Below are 17,298 nucleotides of genomic sequence, written 5' to 3'. Positions count from 1 at the left end.
AAGAGCATTTGGAAAGCTAACTCAATTCTCTACAAGTTTTCAAGCTGATCAAGTTAGTTCGAACGTTTTTTATGCTAACCAAGTGCTGCAAGATCGACTTGGAAGTCACATATACAATAAACGACTAGACTTGAGTAGTGTTAGTATTTTGACTATATATCTCAGCTCGAACAATTTCTCTATGTTCGGTTTCATTTTTTAACATTTAAAGAAAGAGCTGCTATAGCTTAAGTTAAAGAATTTTTTTAAAAGAAATTTTTCACTCACACTAAATTCTACTCTGATCCCGATACGTCACAACACAAAAAGTTACATGAGACGGTTTCACGGGTCAGTTTTATGAGATGAACCTCCAATTTGAGTCGATTCGCAAATAATATGTTTTATGTTAAAAATATTAATTTTTATTTTGAGTATAGATCGAATTGACCCGTCTCACCAAAATAGATTCGTAAAACCGTCTCACCTACTTGTATTTGTGATAAAGAATCGTTAGTTTGTTCGAGTGAAAATTTTTTCGTCCCTTTGTATGCGTCTCTCGTAACATGTCAATATGGGATCAAATATGGAATACACCTAATTTTGATATCCTATGCTTAAAAATACACAAATTGGTATCCAACAAATTGCGTAAATGGCATTTATCCGATGTGGAAAATCCAAAAAACACATGACGTGATCCTCTACATGAAATTAATGATATTTTAAAAGTCAGTGTTTATAAAATACGACCTAAAACCCACAAAAAAAAGACAAATATGATTCTAGTTGGATTAAAATTTTAAACTCTAGAATCATTTAATATTTTAAATTAATTTAATAGTAATAATATCAAATTAATTCAAAATTATACAAAATTTATAAATAATTTTTTTTAAAAAAATTCTGCAGTCCGAGTGCCAATGAACCGCTGCTATCCTTATACGTATTGGTGTAGGGGGCTGCTGCTAAGCAGTAAGCACTGTAAATTGTAGAGTTCTTTTAGCATCAAAGTATTTTTAATCCATTTTTGGAAGGTTTAATACAATATTAATATCGATGATACACATATTGTGTCTGTAACATATTATTTTCGTAATACGAGTCTTAATATATCATGTAAATACTTATGTTCATTTTTTCATGGGCATTATAAAATTTATAAAACAATGATATAGAACTTTATCATACAATAATGTCAAATTATCGATGAATTAAATTATACATTGACTATTGACGTTATCTTCACAAAGAGATGGTGCACCTTTCATATTGTGACATATTATCATGCCGAGTAGTTGAAGAATTATAAAACCATCCTTGGTCGGGATCGTAGGAATAAACCCAAACAAATTCCGGCCTTGGTTTTCTCCGATCGATCAGCAGTCACCCCCATGGCCACCTTTTCACCATCCACAGTCTCGAACCGTCCTGCAATAAAATTTTGCTGTCAAGAAACATATATATTTTGAAAAAATTAATGGGAAGAGATGGAACGAACTTACAGTTGAGAAAATGTTGCAAAAGTTGAAAAGAAATATGAGAAAAAATAATTGCACCTCATATTCGAAATGAGAAAAAAAAAGTGTGATAATGTGATCAGTTTTTGAAAGGCAAACATTTGTGTGAGACGGTCTCACATCTCGTATTTTGTGAGACATATCTCTTATTTGGGTCATCCATGAAAAAAGATTGCTAAGAGTATTACTTTTTATTGTGAATATCGGTAGGATTGACCCGTCTCAAGACAAAGATATGGAGACCGTCTCACAACCAACTTGCTCTTTTTTAAGTAAGAAAAGTTGCACATAAGCGCGAGATTTACCACCCAAAACCACCCAATGAAGGCCACACCATGAACGAGTTCTAGGAGGCATAATTTGAAAGATTTTTGGTGTGATTTTGACACACCAAAACTGTCGGTATAATAGATGGAATATATAATAAACATCGGGGTTGATTGCCAAATACAGAAGTTAAGCGGGTCTAAATTGAAATATCCTGCATCAGCTAACTGTCAGAACCCTGACACGTTAGGGTTTTGGCAAGCGGGTGGAAATCCTGAAGAAGCAGAGCAAACCTGCTCTGAAACAAAGAAAAATGAGATCGATCAGGGCTCTTAAAATCATATTTACCAGGTATTCTAAGCACAGGCTTTACCAATTCACTCGATTTTTTTTGTATTCATTTTATTAATACTCAGTTGCACATAGGTTGCAGGTGGCTCAGGAACCTGGTATCACGATAAGACACGTAATTCGAGCAGAAAACGTTCGCAAATTGAATACGGATATGGCAGCTGGTCAGTATACTTATTCATTTTTGTTCGAATAATGACCTGGAAATTAAGATTTTTTATGGGTTTTACCGCTGAGTGGAGAATTTGATCGGATGATGACGTTTGGTAGGCGTCTCGGTATTGTTTAGAGGATTGGGAAATGGAAAATTTGCGAATCTTCGTTCGTCTTCGGGAGTTTTTGAGGTCAATGGGGTGAACATTACAATTCCTGGTTATGCTAGGTCCATGGCATCAAGAACTTCCGAGTCAACACGGAAGAGCTCGAATGAGGTTTTACTTTTAACCTAAACGCCATTAAAAAACTTGATATCTTAACGTAGAAACCTTTTCTATCCCCTCATCTCTGACTTAGTACGTCTGAAGGAAGTTACAAACGAAATTTCGAGAATCCCCGTGAAGGATGCACCCCCTTGCCCCTTACCGGGCCTGTTTTTTTATATTGCATATAACTGAAAGCACTTGTGTCTTCCTGCTTAGTTGCCCTGTTTCTCATGTGAATGAAAAATCGAAAACGTCACAATGCATTCGCTCTCTTATCTATTATTAGATATTGCTATCTTATATTCCTTCAAGGCTTTATTCTTTGAGGCAAAGTCGTATTAAATTTTTTTTCTGAAAATTATGAAATGCGGATCTGAAGCAGAATGAGCCCCTGGGTGAAAAAGAAAATTGATACCCCTACTGATACTCTGATAGTTCAAGGAATTTTGAGACTTCCAAATAAATCTTATATATCTACACAGCAGGACTGCACTGACTAACAAATCTTACCAGGTGTTGTGATTAATGCAAGAATGTTTTGTAATTTTGCATATTGATTTCAAGGTCAAGCTAGATAATATGCTCATTATGCTGTATATATCAGCAACTCGCGAGCTCCACGTTGATTGGTGAACTTCAAACATTTGATCGTCTAGAATAGCATTTAAGTCATCAAAGCTAACTTTAAGCTTAAATCTTCTCTTGCTAATAATTTTTTACTTGCTATATTTACCATTTTGAAATTACCTTGATAATCAAAGATTTACTTTTATTCTTTATTTTTTCCATACAGACCAAAAGAGATGTCACCACAGTCGAGGATCCATTTGATACTCCAACATATAATATACCTGAGAAACCAATGACATTTACGGAGGGAGCTTCTTACAGTGTTCTCATCCTAGCTGGACTGGGAATTGCAGCAGCTGCAGGATATGCTATTTTCAAGGAACTTATATTTGAACCTAAAGAGTGAGGTTTCTTTACGAAGGAATAAACTTGTGGTATATGATGAAATTCTTGGGAATGAAACCTTAGTTTCTGACTTTTATATACCGATCTTTATCAGGTATAAAATTTTGGGAAGGCTCTTGAAAGAATAAAAAATGACAGTCAGGTTCGCTCAATTATATGTTTTCTCTTTTCAACTTCCAACTCCTTTTCATGTGGATTTTACTCATCTTTTGATCAGTGGTTGTGAATTGATGTAAAACATGATCAGGTAAATTTTCGTGAATGACAGTTACCGAATTAGAAATATTTGGGCATTGAACAGATGATTCATATCTTCTAACTTTAAAGATCCTCTCACCTCTTTTCCTAAACTTGATTGTTGGTCTCAAGTCAAATGATGAAGTCTGGTCTCTTGATAGGAAGAAACTCATGGGAATTTTTCTGCGAAATCATAATGGATTTATAAGAGTGTTAAAATGACAAGAAACTCAGCATCATGTCGGTCTCTAGACTTGATGATTTGATTTTTAGCGACAACAAACTCAGCATCATGTTGGTTCATAGACTCGATTTTTTGATTTTTCGGATCCATTTATCTGATATTGATATTGAGTTAATGATACAGTTCCTGATTTTATCTCTGTACCTCTCCAATCATTCCTGTGATTCTGCTTTCAACATTTTTACCTCCTTTGGGCCAGGTTAGAGTTAGAATCGGATCCCCTATAACTGGGTACGGCCAGGAAAGCCGGAACCGAGCTGCTCGCCAACGCATCCCTAATCGAATATGGACTGATGAAGATGGCAGCGAGCATATTGAGGTAGCCTATTTCTTTTCATATCTGTAGTGCCTACTAGAGTACACAACAATTTAATGTCTCTGTCTGTTAGGCCTACATTCTATTTACGGATCTATCTGGCAAATATTAGGTTAATTTCCACATTCGCGGTCCCCATGGAGCTGGGTTAGTAGGTGCTGAGATGTTCAAGGACAAGGTTGATAAACAGTGGAAGTTTGTTTATTTGATGGTCGAAATCAGATCGCCGTCCCCAGCAAGACTCCTGCTCGAATCTTATGTTCCAGCCTGAATTAGCTAAACTGATTCTCTTGCCCATGCTTGTCCTGCAGAATGAATAACTGTTGAATCTTTCTTTTGTTTTGCTCCTTTTTTGTCTGGACGAAGTATCTATTTGAAACTTAATGTATCAATGTGTAATAACTTTGAGCAGTGTACAGATGAAAAATACTAAGAACTATGACCTATGTAACACCGTACATTTTGCTAGAAGAATGTGCGTATTATTTTCTTTTCCTTTTTATAACATAAATATTAGTAGTTTTTTTACAAATAGAAAAATATAATAATATAATATCAGATGGCATAAATTTACCAGTAGAAACGAGTGTACTGCTGAGCAGAGACGGATCTACGCTAGGGGTGTACTGAGATGTAACCCAGCCCATTTTTTTTATTTAGCGACGGTTTTAGCGACGGTTTTGTGAAAACCGTCGCTACTTTTGCGACGGTTTTAGTAAACCTGTCGCCGATGTGGATCGGCGACAGTTTTATCAAAAACCGTCGCAAATATTAGCGACGGTTATTGCTAAAACCGTCGCTAAATTATTAAAAAATAAAAAAAAAGTGGATCGGCGGTTTTAATTAGCGACGGTTTATTCAATAGAACATCATTACCACTTTGATGTTTTTAATGCAGCAATAGATTTCATTTTGATGGAGTTAAATACTCGGTTCAATGAGTAATCGGTGAAACTTCTTTCTCTTAGTATAGATGCCGGCCTGTAGCCCAGTGGTCTCATTCGATCCCCCATCCTCACGTGTGTTTTAATCAAAAAAAGAAAGAAAAGAAAAGAGTGTACTACCGGCTAAAGATGCTGTATAAAAAATACACTTCAAATTATTAGTAGTATTATTATTATTCATTATTAACATTAAGATTGAGTGGTTTTAAATAACTATCTTGGTCACTAAAACTAATCTACCTAAAATAGTCTTATTTTAAATATTATATTATTTTAGAATAAATAAAATATTAGGTTAAAATTATTATATCTTAAAACTCGATCACTTAAATAAATGTATAGTTTATTATGTTTTTATTTTTACAAATCAAACATATATATATTTTAAATTTTTCTAAAGTTATTATTATCTTTATCCTTTACAAGTTTAAATATATCAGATTTTACAAAATGAAGATATGAGAAAAAAATATTTTTTTAAATTCTATTTCTAATATATCACTGAATTAAATAATTTATATAAAATATAACTTTTAATACACACAGGTGTGCCATTGTTACCATCTGTTATTCATCATCATTATCATTATCATTATCAACTCGTCCTTTTCAAAGTATTTATTTATTATTTCAATTGGACTGAACAAGGGAAAACGAAATTGGGCCCAGTCAGTAAAGCCCAATAAAAAGAGTACCACATTCCAAATTTAAAACCCTAGAGAATAAATTTCTGATGGTTTATCACTCAACTATCGGGGATTGGAGTTAATTTTAATTTAAATTTTCCGACAAGGAAAGTGATTTTGACACAATTTAAGATTTCGATCGATGGCATCTGTGATTGCGAAGCAAAATATTGTTTTTGCTCTCTGTAAATACCTCTCGTTGGATCCGGTAAGCTTCATTTTCGTTCTCTTTTCATTTATGGACGTTAATTGATGAACTTTTTGAGAACGGATTCAGAGTCTTCGATGCTTTGGTTTTGCAGAATGAGTTTTCAAGTGATTTGGGGAGTGACGTGAAGAGCCTCTGCACACGAATACTGAGTTCATCAGGAAATGGGGATCTACAAGTTAACAACAAAGAAGTAATTTTATAAGTTTTTATGGTTAATTTTATTTTTCTTTGTGCTTTATTTTAGTCGCTTGAAAATTAAGCATTTTGGTGCGACCGACTTAATCTTGGTGGCAGCTGCTGAAATGGATAGAATTTGCTGAGTCTCTTTTGGAAAATTCCAGTGTGACTTTGAAAAGTCTTGGCAAGTTGAATGAAGAGTTGATCACAAAGTCTGTTCTTATGGGAGGTGGACTGAAGCCATCTGAAGCTGATATGATTGTCTTTTCAGTTGTGCACTCGGCTGTGGTATGTGTTTTTCGTTTTCTTTAATAAACTGTCGTTATTATGCCAACGAAAAATGTATTCTTTGGTGATTTGCTCCATATATGTTGATTTGTGCTCACACTTGTGATTGGATGTATTGAAGAATCTTTAATTTACGTTTCTCGGTCTATATCTAGTTAGCATGGATTAGCTTTTTGGACATTTTAGACTGGATTTACGGATATTGGAAGTAAGGAGATTTCCTTATTTCTCACCCTGTTTTGTACAGTTACTAACAAGCTTTTTGCGAGTTTCAGAGTGATCTTTCAAGCTCTGACAAAGCCAAGCTGCCACACTTGTTGAGATGGGTTGATTATATTCAGGTATGAATAGTCGGTTTCCCGAAGATCGAGTTTTTCTTATCCGATTTAACGGTGTTAAGAAACCAATCTTGATGTCCTACAAAGAAGGTACAAAGATTTTCAAATGATATTTCAAGTTAATATTGAATTGCTCAGGCTAGTGTAGTTGACCAGAATGCTTCCAAAGATTGTGTTCCAAAAAAAGATGTTTAAGTAATTTCTGATCTTTCTTGGTCCCTGAACATCACTGAATGATCTCATCCATTGAAATGCGTATTTGTGGGAGTTCTTGAGCGAAATAATTAGATGTGTACTGCTGAAAAATCAGAATCATTCTCCTTGGTTCTTTATGGTTTTAGATAGATGTAAAACATCATTAATAGTTCATTGGGTACATGCCACTCATCATAAACACTTTGTGCCTAATACGAATGAACGTAATGCCAAAATTCGGTTATATATTTTTTTAATGAATTTCCTTCGAAAGAAAGATATATTAAATTGCATATCTCTTATACTTTCTGTATTCTATGCGAGGTTCTGTAGCGATTAAAGAATGCACATATTTTTATTTGTAGCACCTCTTGATTTTTCCCCCATTTCTCCCTTGTTTATGAATTCATCTTCGTAGTGCAGAACAAGGAATATTTTGGGGAATTATTCAAAAAGATTCTAGTGGAGAATGTCCAATGCATTCCCTCAGTGAGTAACTTGCTACTCTATTGTGGTCATTATCTGGTTCTTTTTTATGAATGATTGATTACCAATTTTGTTGCATTGATCTCTACTGTCATATTTGGAGCTTTAATATGCTAGGAGCTATGGAGAAACATGAAGGCACTAGTGAGGGTTTAGATGGTCTTTTGTTGTTTTGTGTTTTTCTTTTATTGACATGTAAGAATGGATAGCTTTCCTTCTAATGATTCCGAATATTTTTCATGCTAAAGATACAAATATACGAGAGGACCGATTGTTCTTAAACACGCTGTTACTTTTCCATGTGAACAGATCAAGGATACCAAATTGTTTAAACTCGAGATAAATTACATTTTTTTGGATATTTGGAATATTTTTGTGTGCGTTGTTGTCTTAAAGTTATTACTACTCTGCCCCCGAGAACAAAAATAAACTGGAATTTGATGTATTAATATTCAATTGATTCGTAGGCGTTAAAATCGACGAGGAAGGTTGATGATTCCAATGCAAAGAAAACTGTTCAAGAAACGAAAGAGGCTATCAATAAGGAAGCAGACTTGAAAGCGAAGAAAAGTGCTGACACAGTAAGTGCTTCACCTGTACATTTTCTTCTAATTGAAGTTATGGTCGGAAAACTCTTGGTGGCAATTTTTAGCATGAAGTGTACTTTGTTTTTCTTGTGATGAACACATACTCCTGTCAGAGACTCAGAATGGACCTTGACTAAAATCAATTGCCTTTGCTTAGTTTCAAACTGCTTCCTTTTTTAAAATAATTTCTAATTTCTTTCTATTTTAAAATGCTGCTAATTCCATCAACATGCAGAGCCTTTCTATTAGCATTTTTGTCATTGAAGTTGTCATGGCACGTAAGGACATTTACTAATATGCTTACACTAATATGTCTCCCTGTTTCTTTGAAAAACAAAAGGAAAAGGTTGAAGCAGCCGGTCAAGCTACCCCAGACAAAAGAAAACTTCCTGAGAAAGAGCCAGGCAAAGCTAGGCAACCTGAAAAGGAGGTGGAAAAGAAAGATGAAGAACTTAGCGTCAGTCTACTTAAAATACAGATTGGGCATATTCGTAAAGCCTGGAAACATCCTTCAGCTGATAGGTGAGGTAGCTATGCCGTTGTTTTCTTTGTTCCACTTCGCCCAACTTGCATTGACTAAATTTATGGCATTCACATGATTTAAGGCATGGAATGTTTCAGGAATTTTCTTTTATTGTCATACCTATGACCTTCTTCTCCTTTCTTAATGGGATTTTATTCTGAAATATCTGATGTCAAATTTATTTTGTTTTGATAATTATGTTTAATTTGTGATGGCATCAATTATCATTATCAAGCACACTGTTTCACGTACTTCTGTTTTTCATCCAGTTGTTCCTCTAGAGATGAAATTTTCATCTCATGTGCAAAACTCAATGAATACTTCAGTAAAGGGCTGTCTCTTTATAACTCATTTTGAAATGCAGCTTGCTGGTTGAGGAGATTGATATTGGAGAAGCCAAATGCAGGCAAGTGGTGAGTGGCCTGGCAAAATATTGCTCTCCAGATCAGTTAAAGGTACTAATGCTCAGTGTACATTGAAACTTGTTTTACATCCTGATTAAGTTTGGGTTTTGTAGGGTGCTGTTAACATCTAATGGTTCTTGTTTTAACTTGTATTTTCAGAACCGGCGAGTGGTACTGATAACAAATGTAAAGCCTGGGAAGTTACGAGATGTGATGTCAGAGGGATTGGTATGTTCCCATTTTTCACCTGTTGTTGACACTTGACACCATGCACGCCCAACACCCCCTCTCTCCTACACCCCAAACCCCACTCCTGAAAACAAAGCTCCCTGCTACAGCAGCATTAGGCTTGCCATGTTTTAGAGATCAACATCATATTCATTATCATCTCGCAATCTTGTTAATCTTTGTAGCGATCTTACACGAGCCACTACTAAAAATTATTAAACTTGATAACAATTAAACAACGGAATCCAAATAACTTTAATCATCTTACAACCCAAATGAAAACAATACAATAATCTTAATCTTAATCGTTAATACAACCAAATCGAAATCATAATTATATACGAGAATACGAGAAATCAAATAAAATTTCAACTGGATCACCACAAAAAACCCAACTGCTCTTGCCACTATCTTGGTCGTACCAAACGTCCCATCTAATACTTGCCTCGTGGAATGGGGTGTCCAAGATGAAAACAAATACGTGAGCGACAATCACTCAATACAATAATGTATGCGTATACAAACTGGTATGATGCATGTGAAATACACAATGCTTGGATATCAAGGATCAAGTAAAAATCTCATGCTTAGTCTAGAGGGTCCTGAGTGTATAGTCTTTGATATGCCCTAAGCATGTTTTGGCTCTTACATTCATCATCAAGACGTGTACCTACAATATCCGGGGTCATCAGAGCCCGCAGGTCCCGTTGGTCATGTAGCTCTCGATACCCAACCGTCCACAATATAGAACATGGCTGAGCGACCCCAACAAATGAGGTATATCTCAAAAGATATCTAACCCAATTAGATATGTCATGCGTCAAACAGTAAAGCATGTATCATGCAACAGATAATATACAACATATAATAAGTGTGTATACTACGCTTAAATATCTCAGTCAGTATATCACATACCTCACTAAAACAATCTGACAGAAAGTTTGCTCGTCTGAACCTAAACAATTCCAACATACTGAAATCACTATCAAGCAAGATCCAGAACCATTAAACATGTCTCAAGGTTCTTCCTATTGATCATCAAATCTCTATTTAAGTCTTTAGGTTTATACTTCCGTCCGTCGTTAGACCTTTGATGAAGTCTCGATCTGCGTGTCTCGGTTCACCGACCTCTCCTCGAGTCGACAATAGCTCCGAAGCTTTCCGACACTAATCGGCCGTAAAAACTGACTAGAAAAAATAAAGTATGTGGCTTGAACTCGAGAGAGAAACTGAAGGAAAGGAAACAAATGAAAACAGCTTCCATTTATAGACTGCATCCAGACTGATTCAGAAGATTTGAACACAATCTTTTCCGTCACGTGTTATACTCGTATTCATCTAGTTGGGTTTCTCGGGATAATGTAATCTGAAATAGATTGTGTGATTCGTCCAGTTGAATTTCTCGGGATAATGTAATCTGAAGTATATTGGGTGAACCATTTTCAATTCGGTGGATCCCAATATGTTGATCCTCAATTAATTCCTTTATATTACTTAATTAACAACTCTTTAATCATGTCTTAATTAGTAATATTTGATTTGGGTCATTACAATCTTAATCTGCCCAAGTTTATTTGAAATCCATGCTAAATAATTTATTTTTCTTATGAAAGTGGGGTAGGTGATACTTTCTGCATCTACTGTCTCTTCTGTACTGGAGATCGGTCATGATGAGTGCCTTTCTTTTCCATTTCTTTAAATTCCAGGTGTTGTGTGCTTCTAATCATGATCATTCCATTGTGGAGCCTCTTATAGCTCCAGACGAGGCTAAAATTGGTGAATGCGTTACATTTTCTGGGTATGTCTTTCCTAATAATTCTATCCAGGCATTTTTATTTTTCTGTTGTTTGCCAGCTTATGATTCTTTCTTAAGCAAATTTTAGCTCACTATTACCATAGATGCTTAGCTTTTGATGCGTTTTATAAGGGAAAAATTCCCTTTCTTTTCATGCATAAATGTTTTACAAAATATCTTGTGAACATTTTCAACTTAGGACAAATTTAATTTATTTATATTGTCTTGGGTTCTTGTTCAACTTTATGGGCCATCCGTGTTATTCATATTGATTTTTTATGCAACTTTTTCGTCTCGTATTTACATAAATTTTTAAAATTTTCAGTACGTAAGAGATTTAGTTTGTGGTGTGTAAACATCAATCACAATTTTCTGTTGTATTTGAACTCATGTGCAATGTCTTCTTATCCTCTCCTCTCTTCCCATCTTCATTCCGTTATAACACAATTTACCATTTCGCCAGTGAATAAATAACTAGATTGCTGACATAACCAACTTAATGTTCAATCCAGACACGTCGGAAGGCCCGAGGAAATTTTAAACCCCAAAAAGAAACAGTTGGATAAGATAACTCCGGTATGTATTCTTCTCATTTTCTGAACCGGTGAGAGCATGACCTTACCTCACTCTGTTTCCTGATCATTTAAGTGTTGTAAATATTCTACACTGCAGGGAAGGCATATTTTCAAAAAGTTTCCTCTTGCTAAATATCTCTTGTATTACAAATCATATGAAACACAAGCAATTGGGTGATTGTTTGCTTGCTGTCTTTCTCGATTTAACATAAAATTACATGCAACTATGGATGCAGCATCTTTTCACCAATGATGAGGGCGTCGCCACATTCAAGAACATCCCTTTTATGACCTCTGCTGGACCCTGCACTTCATCCATTCCCAATGCCACCGTCAAGTGAATAGCCCATCCATATGGCGATAGTCTTGGGATTGGCGTGGCGTCTCACAAAGAATGTGGGTCTTACACCAATGAACGATGGATAACCCATTGGCACCGTGGGCCGTATCATTTCCCCAAATGAATGAATGCCTTGCAACTGCTATACTCCATATTGATGCTAATTAAATGTTTTGTAATTTTGACGAGTAAACAAAGTAAAATATTTCATATACTTACTGTGGCATCATCTCTGTGTAATGTCAGTGGCCGACCTATCTGAATTTGTGGAAAGAAGGATCGTGTCTTTCACAGAAAATGTCGAATCGAGATCGGATGCATTTAATGTTGAATTGAACTTGTTAAAGAAAGCCATTGGGACATATATAAAATTTTGCATTTCACGTTCAGAATCAAATAAAGTAGTATTTGAGATGTAATCACTCGCAAAATAAAAGATGAAATAATTTTGGGATGTTTTTTTACGTGTGGAAGATTAGTGAATGACAAAAACTAGTGACACAATATCATGAGCTGTATTTTGTGAGAAAGATCTTTTATTTGTGTCATTCATTTAAAAATATTATTTTTTACGTTAAAAATATTATTTTTTATTATGAATATCGGAAAGGTTGATCGGTCTCACAAATAAAGATTCGTGAGATCGTCTCACAAAAGATTTACTCATAAAATATATATGAAGAAAAATTAAACTACACGTTATATTCCAAAGTTATGATGGTTTAATATCAATAGCAAATTTTAATGATAGTTCTAAAAGGTAAACTACGCGTAATTCCCCGTAATCATTTTTCATTCCTCAAAGCCAGAATTAAATATAATCGCCTAACTGTAAATATTCTTTCTCGAAAATATAATTTATTTAACAATATATTATGTTTTAATTCAATGTTTCCAAATAATATACTATATTTTACACTTTTAATTCAAAAGGTGACGCCTAGTATGCCACTTTCTTACCAAATAAAATTGAATCCTATAAATAAACATTATTATCTTCCTTGTAATATGTGACTTGTCCACCAAGCGAAATGGTTTAGTAAGCTGAATTAATTTTTTAAATTCTAATTGACTTTAATCTGACGTGGTATAAGATTTTGGACATTATCACATTAGATTTTGCATTAATCACAAAATCCATATATGCACACCTTGCGAGGGCCAATTATAGGGAAATAAATTACAATAAAACACTACTCGACTTAGTTAGTGTTTGTAAATATTTTAAAAAATGATTATTTACTTTTCCTTTACAAAATTTTGCAAATTTGTAAAGAAAACATCAATAATTATTTTTTTTAAGAATTTGCCAACACTAGTTTAATATCTTACATCAAAGACAATCATATATGCGTGTGTGTGTGTATATATATATATATATATAGCAAAGAGTTGAAGAAATTATAAATAAAAAATGGAACCTAAATGCTTAATAAAAAATAGAATACGTATCATGAGAGACAGTTTCATAGATCTATATATGTGAGATAAATCAACTGATCTATACCTATACTCTTGGTGAAAAATAAAACTTTTGAAATAAAAAAAATTCCACATATTGAGTCGAAATAAATATTAATATCACAAAATTGATCTAGAACAAGTTTTTTATAAAAGAAATATATACTCTCGATTATCCAGATTAAGCGCTTTACCTCAGCCTAATTATACAAATCAACAGATAAAGCACGTCCACTCAAAAGTAAAAACAGATAATTAATGTCTTCTAAATAATGTGATTATTGCGTCATCCGATTACATAGTTTGATTACGTCACCATCTTGGCTCTGTCAAACCTCAAAACTTTAAAGGGTTTCCCCACAAATTTGATATCTTACCACTTTTTCCACTTTCCGACAATATAATAAATACTTCCATAAATCATTAATACAGAAAATAAAAGAGGAAACCCTCGTCTCTTAGATCTCATTGAGCTGAAAAAGGCCAGAAAAAAATGAGGAAATTAAACCAAAATTTACGTGCTATAGAGAGAAGATTGATGGAAGAGTTATTAGCAGGCAGAAATAGTGCAATCGAACTCCAAACCCTTCTGCATAATTCTGTCAAAGATGAAGGGTCGACCTCAAGTGAAGAACTTGCCATGAAAATCTTGAGATCTTTCACCAACGGTATTTCGATCGCGAGCTCGTGCACCGCCGTCTTATCGGCTCAGCTCTCCGCCGTTGACTGTGGCGGAGGCGGCGGCTTGACCAGTTCCGGCGAGGGGACGAAGAAAGTGGTCAAAGACAAGAGGGGTTGTTACAAGAGAAAGTGAGATTTACCATGTCTTCTTTTTATAGACATAATATATATATAGATATTTGTGATTTTTTATATGTGAATTGATTACTTCATCAAAAATGATTTCACCAATCAAGAATTACCAATTTCGTAATTTAAGGAAAGATGGATTGGACAGTACTGCACAAACTTTCTAGATGCTGATCGATTGTGTCATCTAGCTAGCAGTTTAATTTCATCGTGAGCTATTCAATCTTGCTTTATCTTTTCACTATTTGCAGATAATTATTAATTAACTAACTAAAAAAGGTGAACCCTTTTTACCCTTTAATTTTTCTTTTTCCTGTTTTGATAAGATTGGTGATTAATTTTAAATTTCAACTCTTTTGCTGTCATATTCTGCTTCTATATATGTGTGGTATTTTCAATAGTAACACATTGCATGTTCATTTGCTGTGGTCATCAAAACTTGGAATAGGGTACAAATAATTCAGGTCTAAGAGTGCAAAATCCACAATTTTTTTTTGCATTTTCATTTGTGCACAAATGATTATATTTCCTCATTCAAGGATATGGCTCATGTCCTATTTGTTCAAAAATATGTTCTACATGTGACTAAGAGATTCAGATTAATCGGATATTAGTATAGAGGTCGATACCCGTAGATGCCCTTGATTAATGATCATAGTTTATTAAAAAATTTATATGTTGTTGAAACTGCATTTTGCTTTTGTTTTGAACACATGTATTGCTGGTTTGTAGAAGGACCTCTGATTCATGGATAAAAGAGTCCCCTACGGTAGAAGATGGATGTGCATGGAGAAAATATGGCCAAAAACATATCTTGCACTCCAACTATCCAAGGTAAATTGATTTAAGTATATATTATATATATAATATCTTGTAATAATTAGTGTTAGTTGTCTCACATCGGTTGGATAAAATACCTGAGAGTTGTATATATGGTCTTGGACAATCCTCCCCCCTTGAGCTAGCTTTTGGGGTTGAGTTATGTCCAAGTTCCAATCTTAACATGATATCAGAGCTCAGGTTCCACCGTTATGGGTTAGGTCACCCGTCCTCCTCCCTTGAGCTGGATTTTGAAGTTGAATTAGGTCCAATTTCTAATCTTAACAATTAGCCCCTATGATTTTGAAGGGAAACTATATGTTCTTTTTAAAAAAAAAAAAAAATTTAACTGGGTGTTCCATATATCTAGAGCATGTAACGTGTGGGAACTATGATACTCTTATAAGAAAGAATATTTAAAAAAAATTATTGAGTTTAGGTCGGCTGTCAATATTACATTTCTGTAAGAAAATTGAAGAATGGTAAAAACTTGTGAGTTTAAAGAAGCTAATGAGGTTTTGATGTTTCACTTTCAACTTCTAGACCTAAAGAATAGAAAAATTGTGATTTTGAATCATTATATCCAGACATTAAATTATTTAGTGGTGTATTGGGATATTGACATGATTTCAAATTCAAGATTTAAATCTAGCTCATTTGTTTTAGCGGTACTTTTGAGATTCATGGATTTGAAATCATACGCAATTTTAACTTGTTTATTAACTAATGTAATGAATTTCAAATTTCCAGAAAATATGTTGATTTGACATTCTTCCCTTGAATTTCTTCTCAAAGCCAAATACCACTTCAACGATTCTTGCAAAGATCAAGCTAGAAACCAAGGCATAATTGTTGTGATGTATATAGCATAATTGGTATGATATATATAGCGTAACATAAAACTTCGTTATTCCCCTCAATTCTCATTATCCCTGTACTTCAATTTTAACTTGAATGAAACTTATAATATAGCTTTGAGGGATTTAGATCTCTATTGTGTTGAAAACACAACACCGAGTGTTGTGTATTTTTTACACGAGATGATCACATGATCATCTTGTTTAATCTGACAACTTTTTAAATTTATATCATATGGTGTGATGTCCACAAGATGATCATGTGATCATCTCGTGTAAAAAATTGATCATCTCGTGTAAAAAGTTCACAGTATAAGTGTTGTATTTTCAACACAGTAGAGGATCCAAATCTATCTTGGAAGCCATTTGCTATGGGAATTCAAGACAGTAAATATTCTTTTGCCTCATAATAATAATTCATTAATTAACTTTGGGGTATAATGCATGGATTTTGACAAACATTCTATGATCCGAATCATATTTCCTCACAATATTATAAGATCATCCAAATGTAATTCATTGTCAGTAAATGTTTTTCTAATAATCTTGGGATTAAATTTAATGTTTTTTTATGGTCTACAGATGCTATTATAGATGCACACACAAGTCTCAAGGCTGCAAAGCTAAAAAACAAGTCCAAAAAATAAAGGAGGATCCATTGTATCAGATCACGTACTTCAGTCATCACACTTGCACTGACAGGCAGATGATGGTTCCACAGCACATCGTCGAACCGGACCCGATTGAATCCAATCTACTCAGTTTTCAAGGAAGTAATTATAACCACTCCCCAAAACCTGCCAATGTTTCTTTGCTGAAACAAGAATTCGAGGCCGTAGACACACAAATTGTTGGTTTCCCTTACGCAAAATCATCTGTAAACACGAGCTCATGGAATGGAATTATCGGGTCGGGTTCCAGTGGATGTAAACAGGTATTGTCGGAGACAATACCCGTCGCTGTTGATGATCTAGAGGAAGAGGCTTCAGGGTTATATTCGTGTGCATCGATGAATAGTTTTCATGGGCTTGAAATGGAAGTTGATCAGCTTGGTGACATAGACTTTGAACAATGGTAAGATGTAAACTATTCTCATGTTAAATGTTATCTTTTAATGTACTGACTACATGTCCGACGCGATATTCATATGTTGTGTAATAATTCATACAAAACCACGGTTTTATCGAATGGATCGATATATATATGTACGTATGTGATGTTATATATATATATATATATATATATATATATATATATATATAT

The 17,298-nt window shown here is 34.2% G+C and overlaps 3 protein-coding genes across 3 annotated transcripts; all 3 read left to right on the top strand.

Annotated features, from left to right (window-relative positions):
• The first annotated feature begins 1,924 nt into the window (after nt 1-1,924).
• On the top strand, nt 1,925-4,803 carry LOC140819684 (probable mitochondrial import inner membrane translocase subunit TIM21). The gene is given in 8 exon segments (XM_073179864.1): nt 1,925-2,117; nt 2,193-2,281; nt 2,388-2,548; nt 3,333-3,511; nt 3,609-3,613; nt 3,616-3,656; nt 4,195-4,314; nt 4,424-4,803. Coding segments are annotated over 8 exon segments (792 nt in total). The 5' UTR covers nt 1,925-2,079; the 3' UTR covers nt 4,583-4,803.
• Nucleotides 4,804-5,974: 1,171 nt separating this feature from the next.
• LOC140819676 (probable methionine--tRNA ligase) lies at nt 5,975-12,317 on the top strand. The gene is made up of 12 exons (XM_073179852.1): nt 5,975-6,149; nt 6,244-6,342; nt 6,447-6,617; nt 6,893-6,958; nt 7,574-7,639; nt 8,104-8,217; nt 8,564-8,745; nt 9,111-9,201; nt 9,310-9,378; nt 11,085-11,176; nt 11,686-11,749; nt 11,985-12,317. The coding sequence occupies exons 1-12, from the start codon at nt 6,084-6,086 to the stop codon at nt 12,087-12,089; spliced, it is 1,185 nt and encodes a 394-aa protein (XP_073035953.1). The 5' UTR covers nt 5,975-6,083; the 3' UTR covers nt 12,090-12,317.
• A 1,606-nt stretch (nt 12,318-13,923) lies between these two features.
• On the top strand, nt 13,924-17,229 carry LOC140819665 (WRKY DNA-binding transcription factor 70-like). The gene is made up of 3 exons (XM_073179843.1): nt 13,924-14,359; nt 15,092-15,193; nt 16,618-17,229. The coding sequence occupies exons 1-3, from the start codon at nt 14,043-14,045 to the stop codon at nt 17,111-17,113; spliced, it is 915 nt and encodes a 304-aa protein (XP_073035944.1). The 5' UTR covers nt 13,924-14,042; the 3' UTR covers nt 17,114-17,229.
• Nucleotides 17,230-17,298: the final 69 nt, after the last annotated feature.

This window comes from Primulina eburnea, chromosome 2 (assembly GCF_022965805.1).
Source record: "Primulina eburnea isolate SZY01 chromosome 2, ASM2296580v1, whole genome shotgun sequence".
In the NCBI taxonomy this organism is placed as follows: domain Eukaryota; kingdom Viridiplantae; phylum Streptophyta; class Magnoliopsida; order Lamiales; family Gesneriaceae; genus Primulina; species Primulina eburnea.
This window is presented reverse-complemented; position numbering and strand designations above follow the sequence as displayed.

What these genes read in the sequence shown, in the direction of transcription:
- LOC140819676 (XM_073179852.1), top strand. Translation starts at nt 6,084, where the DNA reads ATGGCATCTGTGATTGCGAAGCAAAATATTGTTTTTGCTCTCTGTAAA. An exon ending in ATGTCCAATGCATTCCCTCA is followed by an intron (nt 7,640 to 8,103) that starts GTGAGTAACTTG and finishes ATTGATTCGTAG; the next exon opens with GCGTTAAAATCGACGAGGAA. An exon ending in AGTTGGATAAGATAACTCCG is followed by an intron (nt 11,750 to 11,984) that starts GTATGTATTCTT and finishes CTATGGATGCAG; the next exon opens with CATCTTTTCACCAATGATGA.
- LOC140819665 (XM_073179843.1), top strand. Translation starts at nt 14,043, where the DNA reads ATGAGGAAATTAAACCAAAATTTACGTGCTATAGAGAGAAGATTGATG. An exon ending in AGGGGTTGTTACAAGAGAAA is followed by an intron (nt 14,360 to 15,091) that starts GTGAGATTTACC and finishes GCTGGTTTGTAG; the next exon opens with AAGGACCTCTGATTCATGGA. An exon ending in TTGCACTCCAACTATCCAAG is followed by an intron (nt 15,194 to 16,617) that starts GTAAATTGATTT and finishes TATGGTCTACAG; the next exon opens with ATGCTATTATAGATGCACAC.